Here is a 23319-nt window from a genome sequence, read left to right as displayed (position 1 = left end):
TTTGCACCAAAAAGAAAGATCCAAAATATGTTTTTTCTCTGGTATTTCTCCGGGTACTCCAGTTTCCTCTCACAATCCAACAACAAGCTTGTTAGGTTCACTGGCGACTGTTCTTCTAGTTACATGTTGTGTTTATGGATATTGAGCAATTACCGTAGCAACACACGACCCGGCAACCCCCGGTACCCGGGAGGGGGTCCTGCTGTTATGAAAGGTTAAAGCCAGTTACTGAAGAGCGGAGGTTTGTAGACTCGAATGCGCGCAGACGAGGCTAGCATGACACAGCGGACACACACGTGTATCTGTGTGTTGTGTTAGTGCTTAACAATCATAGTGAGATATGATAACCTTTAAAAAATGAATATGATAATAAACATGAGATTGTCCATTCATGAATTAATTTAATTCGAGAGCGCTGAACTGAAGGCCAAGATAGTCAAGCTGTTACAGAAAGAAAGAGAAGACCAACTGCATGTTTTCATCATTTTTGCGTTCCTGTCAGCCCCCCCATACAAACCCATTGTGTGCTTATACTGGTTGCCAAACCAACCAATTAATGCAACTGAGTTGAGCGCACATATGTTGCACACCAACAGAAAACGGCGTTAACTCCCTCGTGTCCTCGGTCTCAGCCATCACAAAGAGGTACAATGTATGTAAAAATAGGAACGGATACACGTCTTTAGGCTTTTTCCCGTCTGGATTCACCACAGTGAGTCAGGAGCACGTTTGATGTAGTTTAATGTTGCCCATCCTGAGGTATTTCCCTGGCTGGGAATCAAACCTGCAGCATCTACACATACAGTAAAAAAATCTAATTTTACCACAGTCAGAATTTCACTGGGATTGAAAAACAATATGCATCCACTTGGTGCAGGATTTGTAAATACTTGCATCCAAACGGGAATGCATCGCTGGTTGAAAATGACAGAACTATAGAACGCGTGTCAAACTGAGGCCTGGGGGCCAAATCGGGCTCACACTGCAGCTTCATTCGGACTGCGGTAAAAAAAAAAAGATGACGATTCCTCTGGTCTATAGCACAAAATCCACAAATATTCTTAATAAGTGTGCACTTTAACTCTTACACTCTGTACCAAATAACACCTTAAAGAGGCATAAGACAGTCAAAGGTGATCATTTAACTACGGCAAAGCATGCTGGGAAATCTGCCCATTCCACAACAGATGCAAACAGTTGTAATATTCAAATATGATATTGGCTTGCAATTTCTGGTCACCGACCCCCCTGTGGAGTTCACATGTTCTTCCCGTGCATGCGTGGGTTTTCTCCGGGTACTCCGGTTTCCTCCCACATTCCAAAAACATGCTAGGTTAATTAGCCACTCCAAATTGTCCATAGGTATGAATGTGAGTGTGAATGGTTGTTTGTCTATATGTGCCCTGTGATTGGCTGGCCACCAGTCCGGGGTGTATTCCGCCTCTCGCCCGAAAGACAGCTGGGATAGGCTCCAGCACCCACCGCGACACTTGTGAGGAAAAGCGGTAGAAAATGAATGAATGAATGAATTTCTAGTCACGTGGCAGCGACGGGTCAGTGACGCCAAGCACTTTTTCGGGTCACCCGGAATGCCATACCTTAGTGTGATTGTAGAAGCGATGTGTTAATATAGAACGTAAAATGAATAGAATAATAAGTGATAAATAAGAAGGGAATCACATAAGTAAAAACAGCGTATGCATGTCTGAGCTTGTAGGAAAAACAGTCAATGGATTTTCACCTGTGAAAATTCAAAGCCACGGTATGCAGTGAATATGACCCAGTAGCAGTGTGTGTGTGTGTGTGTGTGTGTGTGTGAGGGTGTGTGTGTAATTACAAGTGGGTGTGTTTGACAGGCTTGGGCACACACCGAAACAGCTGATCAGCGAGGCTTACACACAACTTGGTTGTGACATAAGAAGCCAAGAATGAAGAGCTCCTTCCCAGCCTTTACTGCATGCACATGATGATAATAAACAACACGGAAGGCGCAGAAAAGACGCTCCAATTGGCACTTAGCCGCAAAAAAAAATCCTTCTATGTCATCCTTCCGCTTCTAGTGGAGGTCAGAAAGCAAGCATGAAAGTCCCAACGTGTTGTGACATCTCCCACTGGAAAAGCAGTGGAGCCATTTTTTATCCATGAGCACCGACACAACACAGCAAAAAAAAAAAAAAAACCGCAATTGTTAGGACGCAGGAAGGACTCACATTCAACAAGAGATTTTGCGCCAAAACATGTTATGACGACACACATTGAAGAGAAAGGAATATTATTCAACATACCGTGTTAGATAAGAAGACATCCAGGAGGGCAGCGTTGGTGTTTAAGGCAATCCTCCGCCTTTATTCCCCGGGTATGACAGAAAGAGTGTGTGTGTGTGTGTGTTTTACCGGTTAAAATGAGAGAGGGAGCGGAGGAGGAGAGAAAAAAAAGAGGGAGGAACGCTGTCAAACGGAGAGCAAAAAGACACATGTATACATGGAATTATGCGTAAAAGCCAAACGACGCTTGCCTCATTTTTTTTTTTATGACGAGATCTCCATCCGGCCATCAGCAAGTACTCGCATTTCCATCCGCAGCAGCAGCAGCAGCTGTGCCTCCTGTCTAACTGGGATATTTACAAGCCGTCACATTGTACGTAAAGTTGGCCCTCTCTCTGATTTCGGGATTCAAACTACATCAGAAGGGTTGCTGTTATTTCGCGCTGTGTCGTCAGCACTTTCCTCTTGATTGCATCACTGAGTCGGACGTCATAGTGGAGGGCGAGCGGATCGATACAAATACCGGCAATGTCAATACCATAGTGCCACCCGTATCGGATCGATACTAGCTTAATGAGCTCGATATTTCAGTTCTTGTCTGTTTGTTTTGAAGTACTGCAATCTGTGTCCTTTTTCTGGGTTGTGCTGCTCACGTTGTATTCTTGATATCGGTATTTTGAAATAAAGTTCTCTATTCTGATATACAAAATAAAAGCAACGTAACAAAATTTGCTAAAAATTATATATATAAAATATCGACAATATTGGCTCTGTATTTACTTGGTATCGAATCGACACCAAAATTATGTATCTGTATCGCCCACTCCTGCCATTCGTGTGGTTTTCGCCACTGCAGTGATCTTGAAGGGAATAAAAGGAACCACAGTTGTCACCTGGTTTTTCAAAAATAGATTAATAAATCATTGTTTTGGTGTTAAATATGGTCTATTATTACATATTGTTGCCAAAATTAAGTATTTTGAAGCATTAAAATAAGTAAATTAACTAAAATACAAATACAGTCATCCCCGTTTATCACAAAGTAGCATTCAGTGTTGGTATAAAGAATATTTTTGTAGTTATATACCTACAAAACAGCGTTATGACTTTCTAAATACGAGTTTTAACATTATTAGAGCCGCATAAACATGAAATACCACCCCAATAGTCACTTTTACACTCATTATTATTATTGTTTATAGCACATTGTACAGGTTATGGGATCATTGCAAGCTAGCTAGCGTAGCAAGCTAACTAGCCAACATTCAGCAACACAAGGTTATTATTGTTGCTAAAGGAAGGACGGTACGACCCACACAAAATTATGGGAAATGTTCTAATGTTCGTTTTGGATGTTTGTGTTGTAAAGTGGTATTCCACCCCCGTTGTAGTACTCAGTTCCAGTCTGTTAGCATCAGCTAGCCATATACGGAATTGGATGTGTTACTGGAGTTGGAACATCCAACAGTACACTTAATTGGAGAACATTAAATCTGGTCATTGTTGGCTTTTGTTTTTTTTCTTTCCCGTATACTTTTTGTGTGGAGGCAGGTTTTAGGCTTAACGGTAGTGGATATGACTACAAAAAAAAACACTCAAATATTTGTGTTAGCCTCTCACTATCCCCATACTGATGCTGAATTAAAAAAAAAATCCACAGGCAAATCAAGTGAAAATAGATCATCATAATTACATAATTCAGGTCACCTCCCATCTCAGCAGGCACAAAAGTGGCTTATTTACTCTTAGTATCTCGACTATATTGGCTAATTGGAGTGTAACTGTGACTATAGGGGTGTTATTTCACATCTAGAGGGCTCTAATAATGTTAAAAAAAACATTTTCTATGTTCTATTTATGAAAATATTCCATTTATAAATAAGGAATCCTACTTCACAGTCGGGTCTGGGACCGATTTACCTTTTTAGCTGATGAAATCAAATGTATTCAAGTTGTAGTTCATATTTAATAAGCTCATCTTGTGTTTACACTGTTTAGTTCATTACCATATTATCCCTAGTGGGGTCCACTTGAGAGATGTATGATTTATTTTTTTCAGTAAACCATATGCTCATCCCCCTGAGATGATAAAGTGGGTCCAGCTGCTGGTTCCCAGAGTTTGGAGAAAGACTCGGAGGACATCAGCAGCATCCTGTCTCTTCCCTGTGTGCTGCTTTTACCCGGCCGTCCCTTCTTGCTATCTGCTGACCCGGACACGGCTACTTCCTTATTTGCATTTGTTCCACAATCACATGAACTTTCCTCTGGTGGTGGAACGCACTATGGAAAATGCAGTATCTCTCTTGGGTTGGTGGGGGGGGGGGTTGTGTAATGACAGCAAATAAGGACAATATGTTGTCAAAATGATTCATGGAGCCTGGATTTCTATAAGCAGTAAAATACTTCCGGAAAAAAATGGCTTTTCTTACATAGTGTGAGGGATCTCGCATCATCTCTGTAGTGGTCTCCATATCTGCACGGTGTCATGGAGGTCATGGGGGTCAGCATGTCATGTTCCACCGTGTGCGATGACGACGACAGTACAGCTTCCTCACAGCTGCACGGGAAACCATCCGTGACTTCCTGAACCAGGTGACATTTCATCTGTTCAAAATATCAACGCTCTGCCGCCACGGACCTCCATCGATGTCTCGGTCACTTTTCATGCCAACTTTGTGACGGGGTGACATTGCAGCAATCTGGATGGACACCTCATCGGGGCTTTGAAGGGATGCCATGACATCATTTCCACGCCACTGCTTCCGGTGACAAGGATTGGGCTTGGAAAAAGAAAACAAGAATGTTGTCGGTCAAAATGTAATGTTTCGCTGACCCAACCCCGACCTCATGTTTCTAGAATTTTTCCACTTTTTTTTAAGATCCCTAACAAACCAAGAAATTTAGGAAAATCCCTCCAAAAAACAAAAAAAAACATAACAAACAAGAACCTGCTTTTGCCCTATTATATGAAAGTTGTCAGAGTTTTTTTTGTAATTTTTTTTTTTGTAAATTTTTTTTTTTGTAAAAAAAAAAGTTTTTACAAAAAATCTTTACTATTATTATTATTATTATTATATTATTATTATTATTATAACTATTATTTATTTTAAAAATTTACTAGTTCTTAAGTCCCCATAAATAATTTGATATTTTTTATTATTTTTTTTACAAATTATTACTAAAATTTTTTTTACAACAAATTATTTTTACAAAAAAATTTTTACGAAATTTTTTTTACAAATTTTTTTTGTAAAACATTTGTTTTACATTTTTTTTTACAAAAAAAATTACAAAAAAGTTTTTGTAAAACAATTTTTTTTTAAAATTTTAGTAATTTTTTTGTAATTTTTTTGTAAAACAAAAATTAATAAAAAATATCAAATTATTTATGGGGACTTAAGAACATTTTAGCCCTCCTAAACCTCCTAAAATAGGCCTAATGACACCACTGGAATAAACTATGGCTCAACTCCTTAATCAATACAAGTTCAATGCAACTCTGGCATGGAGGCATAAGTGGAGATTTTGGGGGGGTCGTGCTTGTCACTGCCATCCTTCTATAAAGAGGTAAAGCCAGTGTTTAGTTTTTTGACAGCACCAGCTGGAGAGCAGGATTAAATATATCTTTATGATATGATGAATGGATAAATGCGACTGCCAAGATGGAGGATTACGGTACCCAAGCTCACCAGAAGGGGATCAGACTCTTACAACAAAGTATCATAACTTTTCCTGATGAAGGATAGCGTGCATGTACTTCATATCAACATTTTTCAGTTCATAAAACAAAATAAAGAAATGAGACTAAGAAGTAAGTTGAATTATTGTTTTCTTTTTTGTTATTCATGAAATGAGCAACCTGTCTTAACATTAAAAAAACAATTAAAAAAAGCAAAAATATGCGTTTTTAAATGTTTAAATCCAGCAGCACATCTTATGAAGGCAGTGAAGAGCGTACGTGAGAATATAAATTAAATTCGCCGAGGATGTTTCTGACAACTACGGTCAGTCAATTTAACCGCTTTAAGTAATGAAAACTTGAATGATGCTCATTTGACGACAGTCTGGAGAGTTCAATTATACAATCCGGCGCAGTAATTCACACGGACGTGTAAAGTGCTGCAGGGATTTATTTTGAATGAGAAAAAAAAAAAAATCACAAGCAAAACGAGAAATGTCAAGTAAGCAAAGGTCACTTTCATGCTTTTCATTTTGCAGCCCGGCAGATATGTCAATAACGCGTCGGGAACACCGTAATGAAGCCTCTAATTATGATCTTTTTGGGTCATAGAACACAAACGTCATTGATGCATCATATTGAGACGGTGCGGAGACATTTAATTATGCAAACAATTTTATTCCACTCACACACTGCAGTCTGTGCCTCGGGCCTTTATTTTATCACCACCAAAGAACACAATAGATAATTAAGCAATGGCTAAGCTCTTGCGGAAATACCTTAGGTATTGTTTTTATGTCTTTATAAATTGTTTATTTCATTCGTTCAGGGGAAATGAGCGGATACAAAATGATGCAGTCTTTGTAATGTTGTGGAATCTCACCGGATTACGGAAGACGATGCACAGTACGATGGGAATGATTTTCCATCTTGCATTGTCGAGGCCATGGATGGCTGCCCGGGTCCCTCAGCTGCGTGGCGCTGGGGCATAAACAAGCCTTCTATCTAGGGCACATTACTCCTTTTATGCCTCAAACACTGAACCATTGATCTGGTGCCCCCCCCGCTTGGCCTCCACGCCAACGCAAGCACAAATGAAATTAGATTTATTGAGATGTTTCATATGTTGCGAAACCCATTTGCTTGAAATCCTTGAGAGTCAACAAGTACACGCGTTTTTTTATGAGTCAGTGATATTGACCAAGTCCACATTGTGGAGTTTTGGGGGTACCGTATATAAATTGCCCTAAAGGCTCTAGCATGATGCAGGACCTCTGTACCTCCACTCCAACCATCTGTTCCAGTATCTGCCATTGGAAAATGTAGAACATAGAATAGGTGTGTCTCACTTACCTGCCTCTTTTTTGCTGTTTTTAAGGACAATCTAAGGACGCAAAAAAAAAAAGAGGATGCATTAGTTAAGGTCTCACATAAGGATTGCAGATGATGGACATTTGCACTTTTCCTTGAACTTCTCCACTAATGTGGTTAGCAGAAGGAGATCAATCATGCATACCTGTGGGCTTCCTCCCTCTGCAGTCAACTTGGAACTTGCCATCAATTTGTCTCTTTGCCTCTAGAGGTCAGCATTGCACTCCTTTGACTCTTCCATCTGCACTGAGGACACATCGAGGATGATGAGAACAAAGGTTCCTCAGAAACAACTCTCAGCTCAAAGAGGAGATCAATACCAGAAAATCTTCACGGATTTAAATGGAATGAAACATTCATCCAATATCTGTTTTTTTTATGTTCTTCATAACGTGCCTTAGTTATGAGTTCCTCATTAGTACTTCGTTGGTTTCTCAGTCACTACTCTAAATGTATGTGCCTTAGTCATTAGTTCCTCAATAACTACTTTTATTAGCTCCTCAGTAACTATTCTAAATTGATGTGCCTTAGCCATTAGTTCATCAATAACTACTCTATACTGACGTGCCTTAGTCATTAGTTCCTCAATAACTACTCTATATTGATGTGACTTAATCATTAGTTCCTCAATAACTACTCTATATTGATGTGACTTGGTCATTAGTTCCTCAGTAACTATTCTATATTGATGTGACTTAGTCATTAGTTCTCATTAGTTCTTCATTAGTTCCTCAGTAACTACTCTATATTGATGTGCCTTAGTCATTAGTTCCTCAATAACTACTCTATATTGATGTGACTTAGTCATTAGTTCCTCAATAACTACTCTATATTGATGCGCCTTAGTCATTAGTTCCTCAATAACTACTCTATATTGATGTGCCTTAGTCATTAGTTCTTCATTAGTACCTCAATAACTACTCTATATTGATGTACCTTTGTCATTAGTTACTCAATAACTACTCTATATTGATGGACTTAGTCATTAGTTCCCATTACTTCTTCATTAGTTCCTCAGTAACTACTCTATATTGATGTGCCTTAGTCATTAGTACCTCAATAACTACTCTATATTGATGTGACTTAGTCATTAGTTCTCATTAGTTCTTCATTAGTTCCTCAGTAACTACTCTATATTGATGTGACTTAGTCATTAGTTCCTCAATAACTACTCTATATTGATGTGCCTTAGTCATTAGTTCTTCATTAGTACCTCAATAACTACTCTATATTGATGTACCTTAGTCATTAGTTCATTAGTTTCTTAATAACTACTCTATATTGATGTGCCTTAGTATTAGTTCAGTAGTTCCTCAGTAACTACTCTATATTGATGTGCCTTAGTCATTATTTCTTCATTAGTTCCTCAATAACTACTCTATATTGATGTGCTGTAGTCATTAGTTCTCATTAATTCTTCATTAGTTCCTCAATAACTACTCTATATTGATGTGCCTTTGTAATTAGTTCAGTAGTTCCTCAGTAACTACTCTATATTGATGTGCCTTAGTCATTAGTTCCTCAATAACTACTCTATATTGATGTGCCGTAGCCATTAGTTCTCATTAATTCTTCATTAGTTCCTCAATAACTACTCTATATTGATGTACCTTAGTAATTAGTTCATTAGTTCCTCAATAACTACTCTATATTGATGTGCCTTAGTCATTAGTTCATTAGTTCCTCAGTAACTACTCTATATTGATGATCCTTAGTCAACCTTCAGAAGCTTGTTATTTCTTCCAGTATGGAAATAAAGAATGTGTTATTACTGTCGTCTACTGTGGTTTTGGTGCCTGGGACTGGGACCTGGGCAAAGTGAATATCGAATTCCACGGCGGAGGTAAAACGGTAAAAGGTAAAACGTCTGAGATGCAGGGAAGGGAAGAAAATACTAAAACCTACGCCGTCCAACCTGACAGCACACTCTCTCCGCTCCTCATCCTCAACTTGGCAAGTTCACTTTGCACAATTACACTTTTCTAAAAACAAGCGTTCCATTTGTTTTCTCACGGCGTTGAACTCTGACAGGGCGCCAGTGTCAGTGCCCGAGTGTGAAACACTGTCATGAGGGTAGCTGGACTTCTCACCCTGAGCAAGTCAGTTTCAATAAAAATGACTAATTATTTCCCAAAAGGCCAAAGTTCCATGTCGGGAAGTACATCACATTGTCGTTTTTCTTCATTTGTACAGACCGAATCTGACCCTGGGGACAAGTGAAGACATTAAGAAGCAAATGACAGCATTTATGGTCAACGGCAGCAAGAGGAACTAACCTGAATAATAAACAGGTCAGAGCTTTTGACAGTGTGGTGGATATGGTCCTGAATGGTGACTTGCGTTATGTTAGCACATCAGTCACCGATCGTTGCCTTTAATCTTCATTGTTTACAGCGCATTGCAACTCTAAAGGTGCATGGATTCGCTTGATCTGCTGCGTGGACTTGTGACTGGAAAACAAACAGCGCTATGACAGAGACGCTTTGCAATATTTCACGGTAAAATAATAATAAAATAATAATAAAATAATATAACGCTGAAGAAGATCATGGTTTTGAAGGATTCTATGCAAAGTGAAGAGCGACTCTCCGACTGATTTATTTATACTTTTGAATTAAACAGGTGTTCAAATATTATTTCAGACGTTGCCTTTAAGTCAACATAAAACATTGATTGGTGCGATTGTGTAACAAGTCAATAATGTGATTCAAACTCTGGTTAAAGAGCCCCATGTGCAAGAAATCGGTGTAAAACAACCAGCTATTATGGTGATAATTAACTATTATAAACGTAATAATTAATTTCTCACAGTTATGTGTGTGACTAGAGCCTGTTTATTGTCATGGAATTTTGAGAAGCAAAAAAAAAAAAAGACATCAGTTTCTGCAGGTTCTAAATCAGGGGTGGGCAAACTACGGCCCGGGAGCCACATGCAGCTCACCAAGCATTTGAATTTATAGACAAAAAATGCTAAGCTAACATGATGTTACTGTTCAAATGTCACTTTTATTAATTGTACACCAAGTGATGGAGGTTTCGCCTTTTTACATTAAAAAAAAGACGAGGGAAAAAAATAATCAAGCCCGTTCTTGTGGTTCATTTCAAAGATCCGAGCTGTAATTCGAACTGAAGTGGTTGAACTCGGTGTCCAGTGAACTGATTTTATCGTGAGACACCTAATTCTCAGTGGAAAGTGTTTGATTAAAGGCTCGACATAAATCCAATCGACTGCTAATTTAATTTTTGCCTGGATGTTTGGTATAGCAACACGTGGGCAAAGTGTAAGCGGTGTGATCACTAAAAAAGAGGCATTGAGTTTTGAGAATGACGAGGCACATGATCACTTTATTTATTTCATCTTGTGTCGACTCGTGCAAAGAGTCAAAGTTCACGTTCCACTGCAGACAAAAAAAGAAATTGCAACTAGTCTTTAGAAATAAAAGCAGCATAAAGCAAAGAAATACAAAAATGCAACTTATAGTCATTGTGGATTTTTGAATGATGCAACTTATACGCCTGAGTACGATACTTTAAGGAAGCTCCGATCGATGTCGCTGTGTCACGTAGGGTTGCCAACACCCGTATTGAACCGATAAGGTACAGACCTTTTACCGTATTGACTCGAGAATCAAACCAAGGCTGTAAAACCTTAATGGTTGGAGTTTGACAGATGGACAGATGGACATTGGCTCTGCCAATCAATGCCAGCGTATTTGATCACGTCTTGATCAAACCTTTGTTTACATACTTCAGCTCCCGAGCTAGAAAGCTTAAGCCTATCTTCTGGTCTTCGGACTAAAAGTGAATTTTTACCACCGTGACATTTTGTTTTTGCAATGCAATTAGTTTGGAGCTTGTTTTTGCCCTACAAGGAAGTGGATATACGTATCATTCATGGGGTATTTCACCCTTGGTGACTTTCAGTGGCCACCCCGACGGTCGGGGGACAATCTGGCAAAATGCGGTTCTGTGGTGCAGAATTAGTTCAGGCTAACCCAGGGGTGGGCAAACTACGGCCCGGGGGCCACATGCGGCCCACTAAGCGTTTGAATCCGGCCCGCCAGTTGCTTTCTATAGTAATGGTAATGGTTTAATTTCATTTAAACATGCAACAGATTACAATTGAATGCATCCCATAATCAGTTCCCAGTTCCACATGTCCAAAAGGAGTAGGAAGAAGCAAAGCTTATTAAATCCTACCCCTCCATCTGGTACTTTTACAATCAGTAACTGTTACATTTGTTCACTTCCTGCTTTCCATAATACAGTTTAAGGTTTTTTTTTGTTGTTTTTTTTTTAAATAATGTACCTCGTACCAAAGTACGAGGTGATGTGACCCTACAATGACAAAATCATTTGATCACTTCCTGCTTTCCTAATATGGTTAAAGGTTTTTTTTAGTTGTTTTTTTTTGTCACGTACCGAAGTATGAGGTGATATGACCATACCATGGCATAATGGGTACCATAGTAACTGTCAATATAGTGATTTATTGTATTTATTAGTGATTATTTAGCAAACATCAACTGCTTCTAAATATTTCAAATTTTAACAATTTTAACAACAGCTGGCAACATAAGTCAAGTCGGATGTTTGATTCAGAAAAAACAAAACTGTAAAATTAAATTTCGGTATTTGCTGTGGTCTGATAGTGACAGCTGATAGTATGACACTTTTACAGATAAAATTAGACTAATAATTCAATGCGAACTGTAAAATAGTGTGTATTAAATATATATTCTGCCCCCCCTGCCGGGACAATTTTGTTAAATCAAAGTGGCCCGCGAGTCAAAAAGTTTGCCCACCCCTGGGCTAACCGCCGTTTCTGTTTTATTTCACTGCCGCACACAACTTTCCGTGAGGGAGAAGACGAGAACCGCCTGCTTTGTGGAGGAGCTGTCAATAAAAACGCATCTTGCATGAAGTGCAATGTTCGGTAAGTTTTCCATGATTACTTTAGTCCATTCTGAAGCCTGATTCAGACTCTGACTGCTGAGGAGAAAAAATCTGCATGGCAGTTTTCAAAAGACCCCAAAGCCCTTGATAGATTAATTTGGGTTTTTGTTTTTTTTACACATTTTAGCCCTAAAATCCCTCAATGTAAGTATGTTCGAAATGAATATAGGACTCAATATAAGACCATTTACCATTTGTTGGTTATTGAAGCTGTATATTAGTAGTATATTCACTGACATATTTCACCCTTTTTGTAAAATAAGACCGTATGGAGCAGGGGTGCTCATTAAGTCGATCGCGATCTACCGGTCGATCGCGGAGGTGGTACTGGTCGATCGCTGGTCGATCGTGGCGTGACATTAAAAAAATATCATCCTCGCGTCAATGCCGTCACTTGATTGATATACAGGGCAGCCATTCAGATGACAACTGAATGTTGCCCTTCGGGCGACCAATCAAATCAAACGACGTCTCTAAGTGCAGCAGAACTTACGATGTCAGCCTATCATCCATCCCCGTTACTTGATTGACATACAGGACAACCAATCAGATGACAACTGAATTTTGACCTTTAGGTCACCGCTCATGCGTAAACAACGATGCAAAGTGCTAAGCTAGTCGGCGAATTGCGAGATTTTAAAGCCCTCGCTAAAGTTTATGGTCACTAAAATGAGTGAAGGAGCTGGACCAAGTATAAAGGCAAAAACTGGACCAAGTAAAAAGGCAAAAAACATATCACTTCCATACGGATATGGAATATTATACGGATATTATGATACGGATATTATCCATGACTGATAAACATTTGGAAGTGTGCTTGAGGCTGGCTATCAGCAGCTACTGTCCGGACTATGCATCCCTGGCTGGTTCAATTCAGTGCAAGTCATCAAAGTAAACTCAGGTAATTACAAAAAATGTTAATAGTTAATTATGTGTGTTTTGCAATATTGGCTCATTTGGTTATGTAAGGTACATCAACATACATTGTACGTACAAATAATCCTCAATACATTTGAAAATAAATAGATGTTTTGCATTTTTGTAGTGGGTAGATCATTTTGACTCGGTCATTTTAAAAGTAGCTCGCATGCTGAAAAAGTGTGAGCACCCCTGGTATGGAGCCTACCAAAGCTTATATTATAGGATATTCCACTTGATGTTTTAAAAGGTTCTGAAGAGAAGGAGAAGCAGAAGTACTTACATTAATTGGTACATTGATACTCCACCTCCAGGTACTTATGCGTGCCCTCGCAGGGATCCCCAAAAATGTCATTGGTGGCGTAGACGGAGCATGCGTTTCTACCGTTGCATCTGTGCCATACAAAGAAACACGGAAGCACCTAAATTACTGCTGATGTTAAATCAGCATGCAGTTGATTGACAGTGATTGCGTAATAAGATTACCTCTCTCCAACTTTAAAAGTACGTCTCGAGCATTGAGTATTTTCGACGCGAAACAAAGGTTGACCGCTAGAGCAAACGGTGTGGTCACTGCGGCCGTAATCAGCATGCAGCACAAATATCGTCTTGCCTGGATCTGATACAAAAAAAAACTGAGTGGTTCCACAGGCCAGTCACATGACGCGGGTACCTCGTGTCGTCTACCGGTTCAAATTGAAATGTGACTTTACCACACTGCAGGTGAACAGCGCTTCCCTCACAGGCCACAGCACGTTCTAGCAAGAACAAAAAACAAATAAAGATGTTTTTATAAACCCAAACGCCCGATCCCAAAGAAGTATTTAGTATATCTCCGTTACATTTTCTTTTTGTGAGAGGCAACTGATATTCCCCTGAAACTTACTTATGTTCTACTGCATTATGATTTACGTAGTGACGAAATGGAAGCAAACAGAGTCACTTGAGGTTGGCTAAGTCAGCTTCAATTTGGAATAAGATGCTGTGGACTGATTAAATTAAAATCAAGTTATTATGCACAGCATTCCACACTACCCACAGGAACATTTGGTGGTGGTTCCATCATGCTTTTTGGGGCCGTGTGGCCAGTGCGGATACTGTTAGCGGAAAGCTGTAAAACTGTACGCCAGTCCAAGCAGGCACTAACTTGTTGGTATGCAGGTGTACGTAGTCTTAAGATATCGGTGGATTCCCGGGCAGCGACTGGCTCCCCAGGCATGCATCTGGATTTCACACTCCTTGTGTAAATGACATCTGCAGGGACAAAGAGAGAACGTCATGTACAATCGAGTCATTGCTTCTTCAAAGGTTCCGGACAAGTGTTTTATTGCAGTTGATTGATGCCTCAGAGTGTTTATTTCTTCAGCAAATATTATAATCTAAAAAAGACTAACAGGTTGAGTACTCATGCAAGGACACCTGTGACAATTCCATCTGCTAACATTAGTTATTTGTAGTATTTCAGATTTGATTTTATTCCTGGTGCTCACCTCAAAAAGTGAGCATATCTAGCATTGGTGAAAATCCGTGTGGGAATGGTAATGGTTTTATTTCATTTGAACATGCATCAGATTACAATTGAATGCATCACATAATCAGTTCCCAGTTCCACATGTCCAAAAGGAGTAGGAAGAAGCAAATCTTATTAAATCCTACCCCTCCATCTGGTACTTTTACAATCAGTAACTGTTACATTTGTTCACTTCCTGCTTTCCTAATATAGTTTAAGTTTTGTTTTTTGGGTTTTTTTTTTTTAAATAAATATTTTTTTTGAAGTACGAGGTGAAGTACTTCCTGCCTTTATAATATAATTTTTTTAAATAATTTTTAACATTTAATTTAATTAATTTAATTAATTTAATTAATTTAATTAATTTAATTAATTTAATTAATTTAATTAATTTTTTAATTTAATTTTAAACAATATTATTGACCTGTGATAGACAGGTGACGGGTCCAGCTCACCCCCCCCCCCTCTTTTTTTAATAATTTCCCTGCTGATGGGTGTGATGTACCTGTTCTTGAAGATATTCCCCGTAAAATCATCCTCAGCGCACTCTGTGAGTTGGTCTGCAGGTCTTCCCTCAGCACAGGTCGAAGAATCTTCACGTCCAAAGAAAATGCTGTTCACCCGAAGGACCCCGGAGGCTGTTTGACGAGACGAAAGATGGGGACCACATAGTATCGTCACTACGAGAGTAGCTGTGCTATTTGCTATTGTGTTATTGTGTTAGTGCATGAGAATCTCACCACAAGAGATACGCTGGACGTTGGCTCCTTCGCAGGTGGTCATTACGTCTGTCACGACAAATATGGACACTGGTTCACCCTATCAATATATTTTCACTTTCATAAACATTTCATAAATTTTGATAAACATATAAATGCAGCTGGTTTCATGGTATTTTTACTACTACTAGCCGCACGGTGGTCAGGTGGATGGATGGACATTGTGCTGTGGGTCAGTAAAATAAACCATAATAGTACACAAATAAAAAATGATTATTACCTGCTCTCACATGCAGCGCTGCTGCAAGCACTACAAAACAAACAGCACCATTAGAGAAACACTTTGCAATATTTCACGGTAAAATAATATTACTAAGTGGGTACTATACTTACAGAGTATAACGCTGAAGTACATCATGGTTTTGCAGGATTCTGTGCAAAGTGAAGAGTGACTCTCCAACTAACGGTATTTATAGCTTTGAATTAAAACAGGTGTTCAAATATTATTCTGGACCATGCCCTGAAGTGACTATAAAAACATTGATTTGTACTATTGTGTAACAGAAGTCAATAATGAAATGCAAACTCTGGTAAAAGGACCCCGTGTGCAAGAACTCATGTGTAAAACAACCGGCTATTATGTTGATAATTAGGTGTTATAATGTAATAATTACTTTGATGATGTTCTCACTGCAATGTGTGTCTCTTATTGTTATGGGAAAAAAAAGACACATTTACACACATGCGGTTTCTGCAGATTCTACACCAGGGGTGGGCAAACTTTTGGACTCGTGGGCCGCATTGAGTTAACAAAACTGCCAGAATATCTTTTTTTTATAACACACACATTATTTTACGCTTATAATTCTAACAGTCCACCTTGAATTATTTGTCTAATTTTTATTTTTTTATTATATTATAATTATATTATTATTATTATCAATTATATTGTATATATCGATTATATTTAATATATTATATTATATTTGTATATTTGTATATATGTATATTTGTATATATATTTGTATATATTTGTATTTGCTTATAATTCTAACAGTCCACCTTGAATTATTTGTCTAATTTTATTTATTTATTACATTATATATTATATTTAATCTATCTATATATATTATATATCATAATTATATTATTATTAATTGCATTCTATATACCAATTATATTATATTTAATATATTATATATTTTTTATTTAATTAATTTACTTATTTGTATAATTTTATCTGTAAAAGTGTCAGACTATTAGATATATGTTTTAAATATGTTCCATATATCCCTTTTTTCCGGAGCATTTTAAACATCAGACCACATCAAACTAGAAACTTGAATTTTACATTGAAAAAAAAACATTTTTTAAATTATTTTTATTTTTATTATTATTTATTTTTTTTACTGAATAAGGCATCTGACTTGCAAGTCATGTTGCCAGCATGTATGTTAAAAGGTAGAAAGCAACTGGCGGGCCGGATTCAAACGCTTTAAAGATCTGACCACATCAAACTACAAACTTGAATTTTACATTTTTTTTTTTTTTTTTTATTATTTTTATTTTTATTTTTTTTTACTGAATAAGACATCCGACTTGCAAGTCATGTTGCCAGCATGTATGTTAAAAGCCCGCAACTGGCGGGCCGGATTCAAACGCTTAGTGGGCCGCATGTGGCCCCCGGGCCGTAGTTTGCACACCCCTGTTCTACACGATAACAGTGATGTGGATTACAAAACTCTGCCCTGAGCTGCCATCCCATCTTTCCTGGAAACTTTTGGCAAGGCATCAGAGAACAATGGAATGATTTTTAATGTCAGATAATATCGACCCACTAATATTATCAGAATGATATTGGCATAAAAATGTCATGTCAGTATCGTTTTTTTTCCCCTATAATGAAAAATATATAGGCCTATGGGCTCCCCTATTGTTTTTAATGTCTTAATCCCTAATGTTTTAACTAACATTCAGCGAGACAAAAGCACAGGGACCGTCTACAAATGTCTTCTTCAGGTGTACATGTCCATGAACGCAGCTCAGGATCTTCTGTGCTGCTTTTTCCACTTTTGAATTGTATCAATTGAAATGATTTCATCCATTATTATTGTTAATTATTTATTATTATTGTTTATTGGCAAATATGAACAAAGTTTCATTTTATATCAGTGTTGTTAATGTGATCACAAGTTTACTTGTAATGGACTCACGAGACAATATCAATGTGAACTCGGCAAAAAGTAACCGGAGGGTTCCTGGTTTGAATCCCGCACTTTAGACACCCCTGATTTAAGCACATCTAACCTAATATAATAATAATAATTCAGCTTTTACATTGTGTACAATTACAATAATGCACCAGGTCCTAACTGTGTAACACAAACATGGAGCTCATATGGTTGACATTTTAGAAAAGCTTTTATTTCTAAGTTAACCTGTCAAAAGTGCTGCTCGTGGTCAAGTTGCAATCACGGTTGGTTCTGTCGCCAAATGTTCATCACATCGATACCTGGGCAGATGTTGGGCCTGCATGAAGGAGCTTCCAAGGGAGCTGTGGCACAACGCTTGACCTCTCAGGCTCTGTGAGCTGGATGACAATATCTACGGTACAGAAAACAAGAAAAGACAGATATAAATAACTATGTATTAATAATGCCTCACACACACTACTGTACGTACTGGACTTGATGTGAAATAGACTGATCCATCCAATGGCTCTAATCTCACCTTCACCAGTACGTAGTCCCCAGCGCTGACCGCAGCTGTTTCGGACTCTGCAGACCGAACAGCCACATCCTCTCTGGGAAAGATCACTCTCATGTTGCCATCTGTTCTCCCACACAGCTCCTTGGCAGACCTCTTACTCTCCTGTAGTCAACACATTTGGCCATGAGCGCTGTTGCTTGGTAACATAAGGTTACGGTAACCCAGTACAATATGTGCGCACCTTTTACTCGGAGGCATCTTTGTTGTACGTTAGAAATCCATTTATGGAGTTTTAGAAACATTTGGGAATAAGAAAAGGGGAGATGCTTTTAGGCTGCTGAGATTCCAAAGAAGCATCATTGCATAAAAAAACGCTGAAAACCGTAGGAGATGACAATCGTGTAGAACTGATGTGTTTATAAGACCACAAATCCATAGGAGAAGGTCACAGAAGGTCAGAGGAACTTCAGTTTGCTTAATGAAAGATTCTCTTTAATTGGGTAAACAATAGGCAACACTGAATGAACATTATGCAGAAGGTTAAAGAATTGTAGAGAAATGTGAACGCTTTAGTTCTAAATAGTTGATAGTGCTATATTTGTAAATAATGGAATTTTATGTAATGGTAATGGTTTAATTTCATTTGAACATGCATCAGATTACAATTGAATGCATCACATAATCAGTTCACAGTTCCACATGTCCAAAAGGAGTAGGAAGAAGCAAAGCTTATTAAATCCTACCCCTCCACCTGGTACTTTTGTTCACTTCCTGCTTTCCTAATATAGTTTAAGGGTTTTTTTTGTAGAACATACGGTAGCTATAAAATCGGAAAATTCAATGATTTCTGTTGTGATTTGGTGCTGCATTGGAAATAAAATGAACTGTGGATTATGACGTAATCGTTGTGTATCGTGCTGCAGTTTCGCATCACAAGTTATTGTCCGATTCCCCAACCATGATGGTGAAGATTCCGGCCGGACCTTGTGGAATGGTCACCAGTGCAGTACTCACCCCCTCCACCAGGACAAGCTGCGTGCTGCCAACAAGAGCAGCGTTGACCCTTGCAGCTTCCTGTCTGAACACACTGATGCACTCCTCCAGCCTGTGTTGCTTAACCGCTACTGGCACGTCATCTTGGAGGGAATGGAACGCATGGGTTTTCTAGTTGGGAAACCCAAATGACAGTTTTTTTTTGTTTTAATTGCCGATTTGAGTGATTTTTTTTTCAAGCATTTTACTCACCTTTCTCATACTGTAGGCAAAGAGGAACCCGATGTTGTAGCCCACTTCTCTGATGAGGGACAGCGTCTGCTGGTGGTCTTCCTCGGTCTCACCGCAGAAGCCCGAGATGAAGTCACTGCTGAGACTGACCTCTGACACACACATGAAAAATAGTTACCTCAAGTTTAAGAAAAGAACATACAAATACACCCGCATTTTTTCAAAAATGTATTCATTAAGAAAATGGTGGCAGATTTGTGGTTGATTACGGCCTACTGAAAGATAAGTCTAATGTAGTATTCTGGTCACTAGATGGCAGTAATGTTACATTGATGACACATTTCTTTACCTTACATTACGTTAACTTGTAGCCAGCCTGACGTGACATAGTGATTCAGTGTGGAAGTGGTACATTTCTGGCCCTTCTTCTTCCACACTCTGTTCCATTCATTATTACATTCGCAATTATTGTAAACTTAACTTATGCTATTATCAAAGCGGAAGCCGACTCTTGTGTCGCTTCTGTGGTGTAAACAAAGCTAGCAGTATTGTCAGAGGCTACGTGTGGCAGATTAATGACAAACGTCATAGTTAAGAGGGATGCTGATTTTTTTTTAATGCCATGCGATCGACCCACATTCTCATCAGATGTATTATTATTGCTTATCATGTCTATTATATTAGCTAATACAGGTATAAATGTGACTATGGGAGTGGTGTGTTATGTTTTTGGACTGTAGCTGGACTACAAACCCAAAACAACCCAGTCTGTGTGGAATAAAGCCTACCTGGAATAATACTCCTGATGTTCCGTACCAGCTCAAGATAAGCTTCTCTTGTGTAGCTGTAAAACAAATGTTCAGATGCAATAAAAAAAAAAAATATATATTTTTTTTTTTCACAATTCTGCAAAGGTTTCTTACCCACGACGCATAGCGTTCAAAACCTGAGTGCTGCCACTCTGAGCTGGAAGATGGATCTGTTTACAAATGTTTCCTCTCTCTGCTATCAAATGCAAAACCTACACATCAATAAAAAAAAGTTAATAAAGCAGGTAAAATGGCGACGCATGTCTACCTAAATGTAGAATTGACCAAAAAAAATGTTCTTTTAAAGAAACTTGATCATTTCACATTAGAGGTAGAATGAGTCAGAATGCACATCAAGTCACGGCGCCAAGAAAAAAAGCCAAGCTTAACTCTACAGCGTAGAGTAGACAATGCAGGGGTGCTGAAACCCAAAGTGCTTTCTAAATATTCAAACCGCATTCTTACAATGTTATTAATATTCCTACTGTGTTCCAACTACATTTGTGTTTAATGTGCAAGAATTATTCGAGACAGGTTTGAATTGTAATATTAGTATTCCAAAGGCGTTCTTACAAATTTTAAACCCTCTAAATGTGGAACTATTTATTGGCTACAATGACCTTTTAGGACTTGGATGAGGGGTCGACATCGTTCTGCTCCTTCCTTATCACTATTGTTGTTATCAGAGTGCTTATATTGGAGATTCTAGATGGACGCCGCTACAAAACGATATTGTAATCATTTAGAAATTAAAGCTAATGTTAATGGATTAAAATAACGTGTTCATGTACCTCATCGGGAAAGTCCTTAGGATGGGGTGACGTGAATCTGATCCTCATGTCGGGATCCACCTGGGATATTCTGTCCAGCAGGTCCGAGAAACGCAAACCTCCCTGTTTAGCGCGGTACACCGTCTTAAAGCCGCGGCTCAGCTTGGTGGGATTGGCACCACAGAACTGCTCTTCAGATGTGTCTCGGTAGCTGTTCACATTCTGGCCCAGCAATGTCACCTCCTTCACTCCCTGAAAGGATGTTCACCACACACGTGAAATTAATTCATAAATGTGAAGTCGCTTTATTTTTTTATTGAATAAATTGGTCTAACTTGCCTGGTCTGAGAGCATACGCACTTCCTCGAGAACAGAGCTGACAGGTCGACTCCTCTCGCGACCGCGGGTGAAGGGAACAATGCAGTAGCTGCACATATTGTCACAGCCCCGCATGATGGACCTGCCAGACCAAAGGGCGTGAATCATTTGAGGATGAATTAGGATTTAAGACATGGTAACACCAGAACGTGTCCGCTTGACACGACTTACACGAAGGCACTGTGCCCCTGCGGAGAGTGGTGGACCGGCATGACGTCAGCGTAGGTCTCCTCCAACGACAGCAGCAGGTTGCTTGCCTGTTGACCTCCCTCGGCCACGGTCAACAAACGGGGGAGATCACGGTAGGCGTCGGGCCCAGCAAGAACATCGACAAGCTTCTCTCGCTCCAAAAGCTCCGTCTTCAATCTCTCAGCCATACAACCTGGAGGAGCATACATAAACCAGGATTATTCATAAATACCCTTATACACAAAAACACATTTAATGTACTGTTATTCATCAAAAATTGCATGTACAATTACAGTACCTAAAATCCCAATTTTCATCGGTGTACGACTCTTCAGGCGTTTCTTCTTCATGGCTGTCAGTTGTTGGAGTCTGTTCCAGATCGTTTGTTCAGCTTTTTCTCTGTTAAATAAATAAATACAACAATATAATACAGTCTCAAATGCAAAAGTAAGCATAAATTATGGACGTTCTTGAATAGGGATTATTCTGTGAACTGCTCCTACCTTATGGAACATGTTACGAGTAGGACAACGTCTGCCTGCAGACACAGAAACGGGTCAAAACAGGTTGACTACTTCGTGGCTACAAAAATACACAAAAATACACCAAAGCTAGCCGAATACCTCGTTTAGTTGTGTAGTACGTTGATAGCCCTTGTCGTGTAGTATTGACCAGGCAATCTCAGTGTCGTTTACATTCATCTGGCATCCATAGGTTTCAAAATAAACTGTGAAAAGTTTGGTTTTACATCACTCCCAAATGACCCAGAGTAACTTGCACACGTATGTCATTACCTTTGCGTGAATTTCCCATCGCCAAGTCATCAGGAAGATACTGGTGTTGGTATTCGGTGTCTGCGGCACTTTTTTTCTCACTTGTGACTCCTCTGATGAAATCATGAAAGCTTGGACCAGACGACATTTTAGTTTTGAATGTTTGCCTCCTTTCATTTGAATTACAACACAACCTGACCCGGGAACACCTGAAGGGTAACCACATTTGGGGAAAGGAAAATAACGCACTACTGAGATTTCTCAATTGTTTCATGTTTGTTTAGTTTATCGCTAGTTATACTCGTTTAAATACCAATGCTTTCCAAATATATTAATCTATGATACTAAGCAATTGAGGATAGCAGCGTGAGCCTGTCGTTCACCAAGATCACAATCTGCTATTTTCAAGGCATCGTCAGGAAACTCCGGAAATAGCGAATCTTTAAAACTCCCACATTGGCTACAAGTGATAGAAATAAATGGTCTGAACTGTACCGACAAAGCAAGCATTTTTATTGTTTTTATACACCAAAAAGTAAAAACATTTCACAAAACTATAGCCGTTCTGTATCGGTGCGCGCAGTGAAACCAATACGGAAATGTGTTACAGGGAACGCTCTTGTTTGATTCGCCTGGCAAACAAATGTCCGCCCCTGCAGTCCGTCCATCACGATGATCCGTCGAAACAAATAACTAGCATTAAGGTTCCGGCAGTGTCTTTATATTCAATATATTCAACTCAAGTGGCTTATTTACCATAGAGATTTAAACAAAACAAGACATTTGGCAAATTTATTATTTAGAAACTCTTAAACGTCCTTAAAATGTATTATTTTAAGGTCATTTACTTGCAACATATACTTTATTTATGTGTTAACAGCCATAATTCTGACTACACCAGTACAGTAATGTTTAATTTATTGAAATATATTTACATTTACACACCTGTCAAGTGATCTACAATATGTAAATTGATAAATAAAACTACTAAAGTGTGTATGCATGTACAAGAGACGTTGGTATAACTACATCATACTTTTTATTATTTAT

The 23319-nt window shown here is 38.7% G+C and overlaps 3 protein-coding genes across 6 annotated transcripts in view; all 3 read right to left on the bottom strand.

Annotated features, from left to right (window-relative positions):
- Positions 1–9734, bottom strand: part of LOC131099441 (band 4.1-like protein 1) — a 58494-nt gene extending 48760 nt beyond the window's left edge. Inside the window, exons 1-5 of one of the 3 annotated variants that reach the window (XM_058046045.1) lie at positions 9591–9734; positions 7460–7560; positions 7297–7327; positions 4903–5044; positions 4694–4821 (exon numbers count right to left, since the gene is read on the bottom strand). The gene's annotated coding sequence lies outside the window, so the exon portion shown is untranslated. Of the gene's footprint in view, positions 1–2285; positions 2508–4693; positions 4822–4902; positions 5045–6826; positions 7328–7459; positions 7561–9590 lie in introns of those variants that run through there. The other 2 variants (XM_058046047.1, XM_058046044.1) reach the window with 2 other exon arrangements.
- Positions 9617–15890, bottom strand: LOC131099493 (L-rhamnose-binding lectin CSL2-like). 2 transcript variants are annotated; one of them, XM_058046050.1, is made up of 9 exons: positions 15811–15890; positions 15698–15727; positions 15439–15486; positions 15204–15336; positions 14336–14442; positions 13902–13946; positions 13675–13807; positions 13472–13581; positions 9617–9764 (listed from the first exon to the last, which is right to left on the bottom strand). In XM_058046050.1, the coding sequence occupies exons 1-8, from the start codon at positions 15833–15835 to the stop codon at positions 13473–13475; spliced, it is 630 nt and encodes a 209-aa protein (XP_057902033.1). In that variant the 5' UTR covers positions 15836–15890; the 3' UTR covers positions 9617–9764; position 13472. The 2 variants fall into 2 exon arrangements, with proteins under 2 accessions (XP_057902033.1, XP_057902032.1); XM_058046049.1 differs by lacking the exon at positions 9617–9764 and adding an exon at positions 10631–10712.
- A 580-nt stretch (positions 15891–16470) lies between these two features.
- Positions 16471–22851, bottom strand: cdk5rap1 (CDK5 regulatory subunit associated protein 1). The gene is made up of 13 exons (XM_058046048.1): positions 22291–22851; positions 22120–22223; positions 22000–22034; positions 21795–21895; positions 21479–21689; positions 21265–21389; positions 20951–21177; positions 20274–20371; positions 20139–20194; positions 19372–19502; positions 19141–19290; positions 18148–18288; positions 16471–18021 (listed from the first exon to the last, which is right to left on the bottom strand). Exons 1-13 carry the CDS (start codon positions 22541–22543, stop codon positions 17878–17880), a joined length of 1776 nt encoding a protein of 591 aa, XP_057902031.1. The 5' UTR covers positions 22544–22851; the 3' UTR covers positions 16471–17877.
- Between the last annotated feature and the right edge of the window lie 468 nt (positions 22852–23319).

The sequence above is a fragment of the Doryrhamphus excisus genome, chromosome 1 (assembly GCF_030265055.1).
Source record: "Doryrhamphus excisus isolate RoL2022-K1 chromosome 1, RoL_Dexc_1.0, whole genome shotgun sequence".
Taxonomy (NCBI): domain Eukaryota; kingdom Metazoa; phylum Chordata; class Actinopteri; order Syngnathiformes; family Syngnathidae; genus Doryrhamphus; species Doryrhamphus excisus.
Note: the sequence above shows the minus strand (reverse complement) of the source record. Positions and strands in the feature narration are given on the sequence as shown.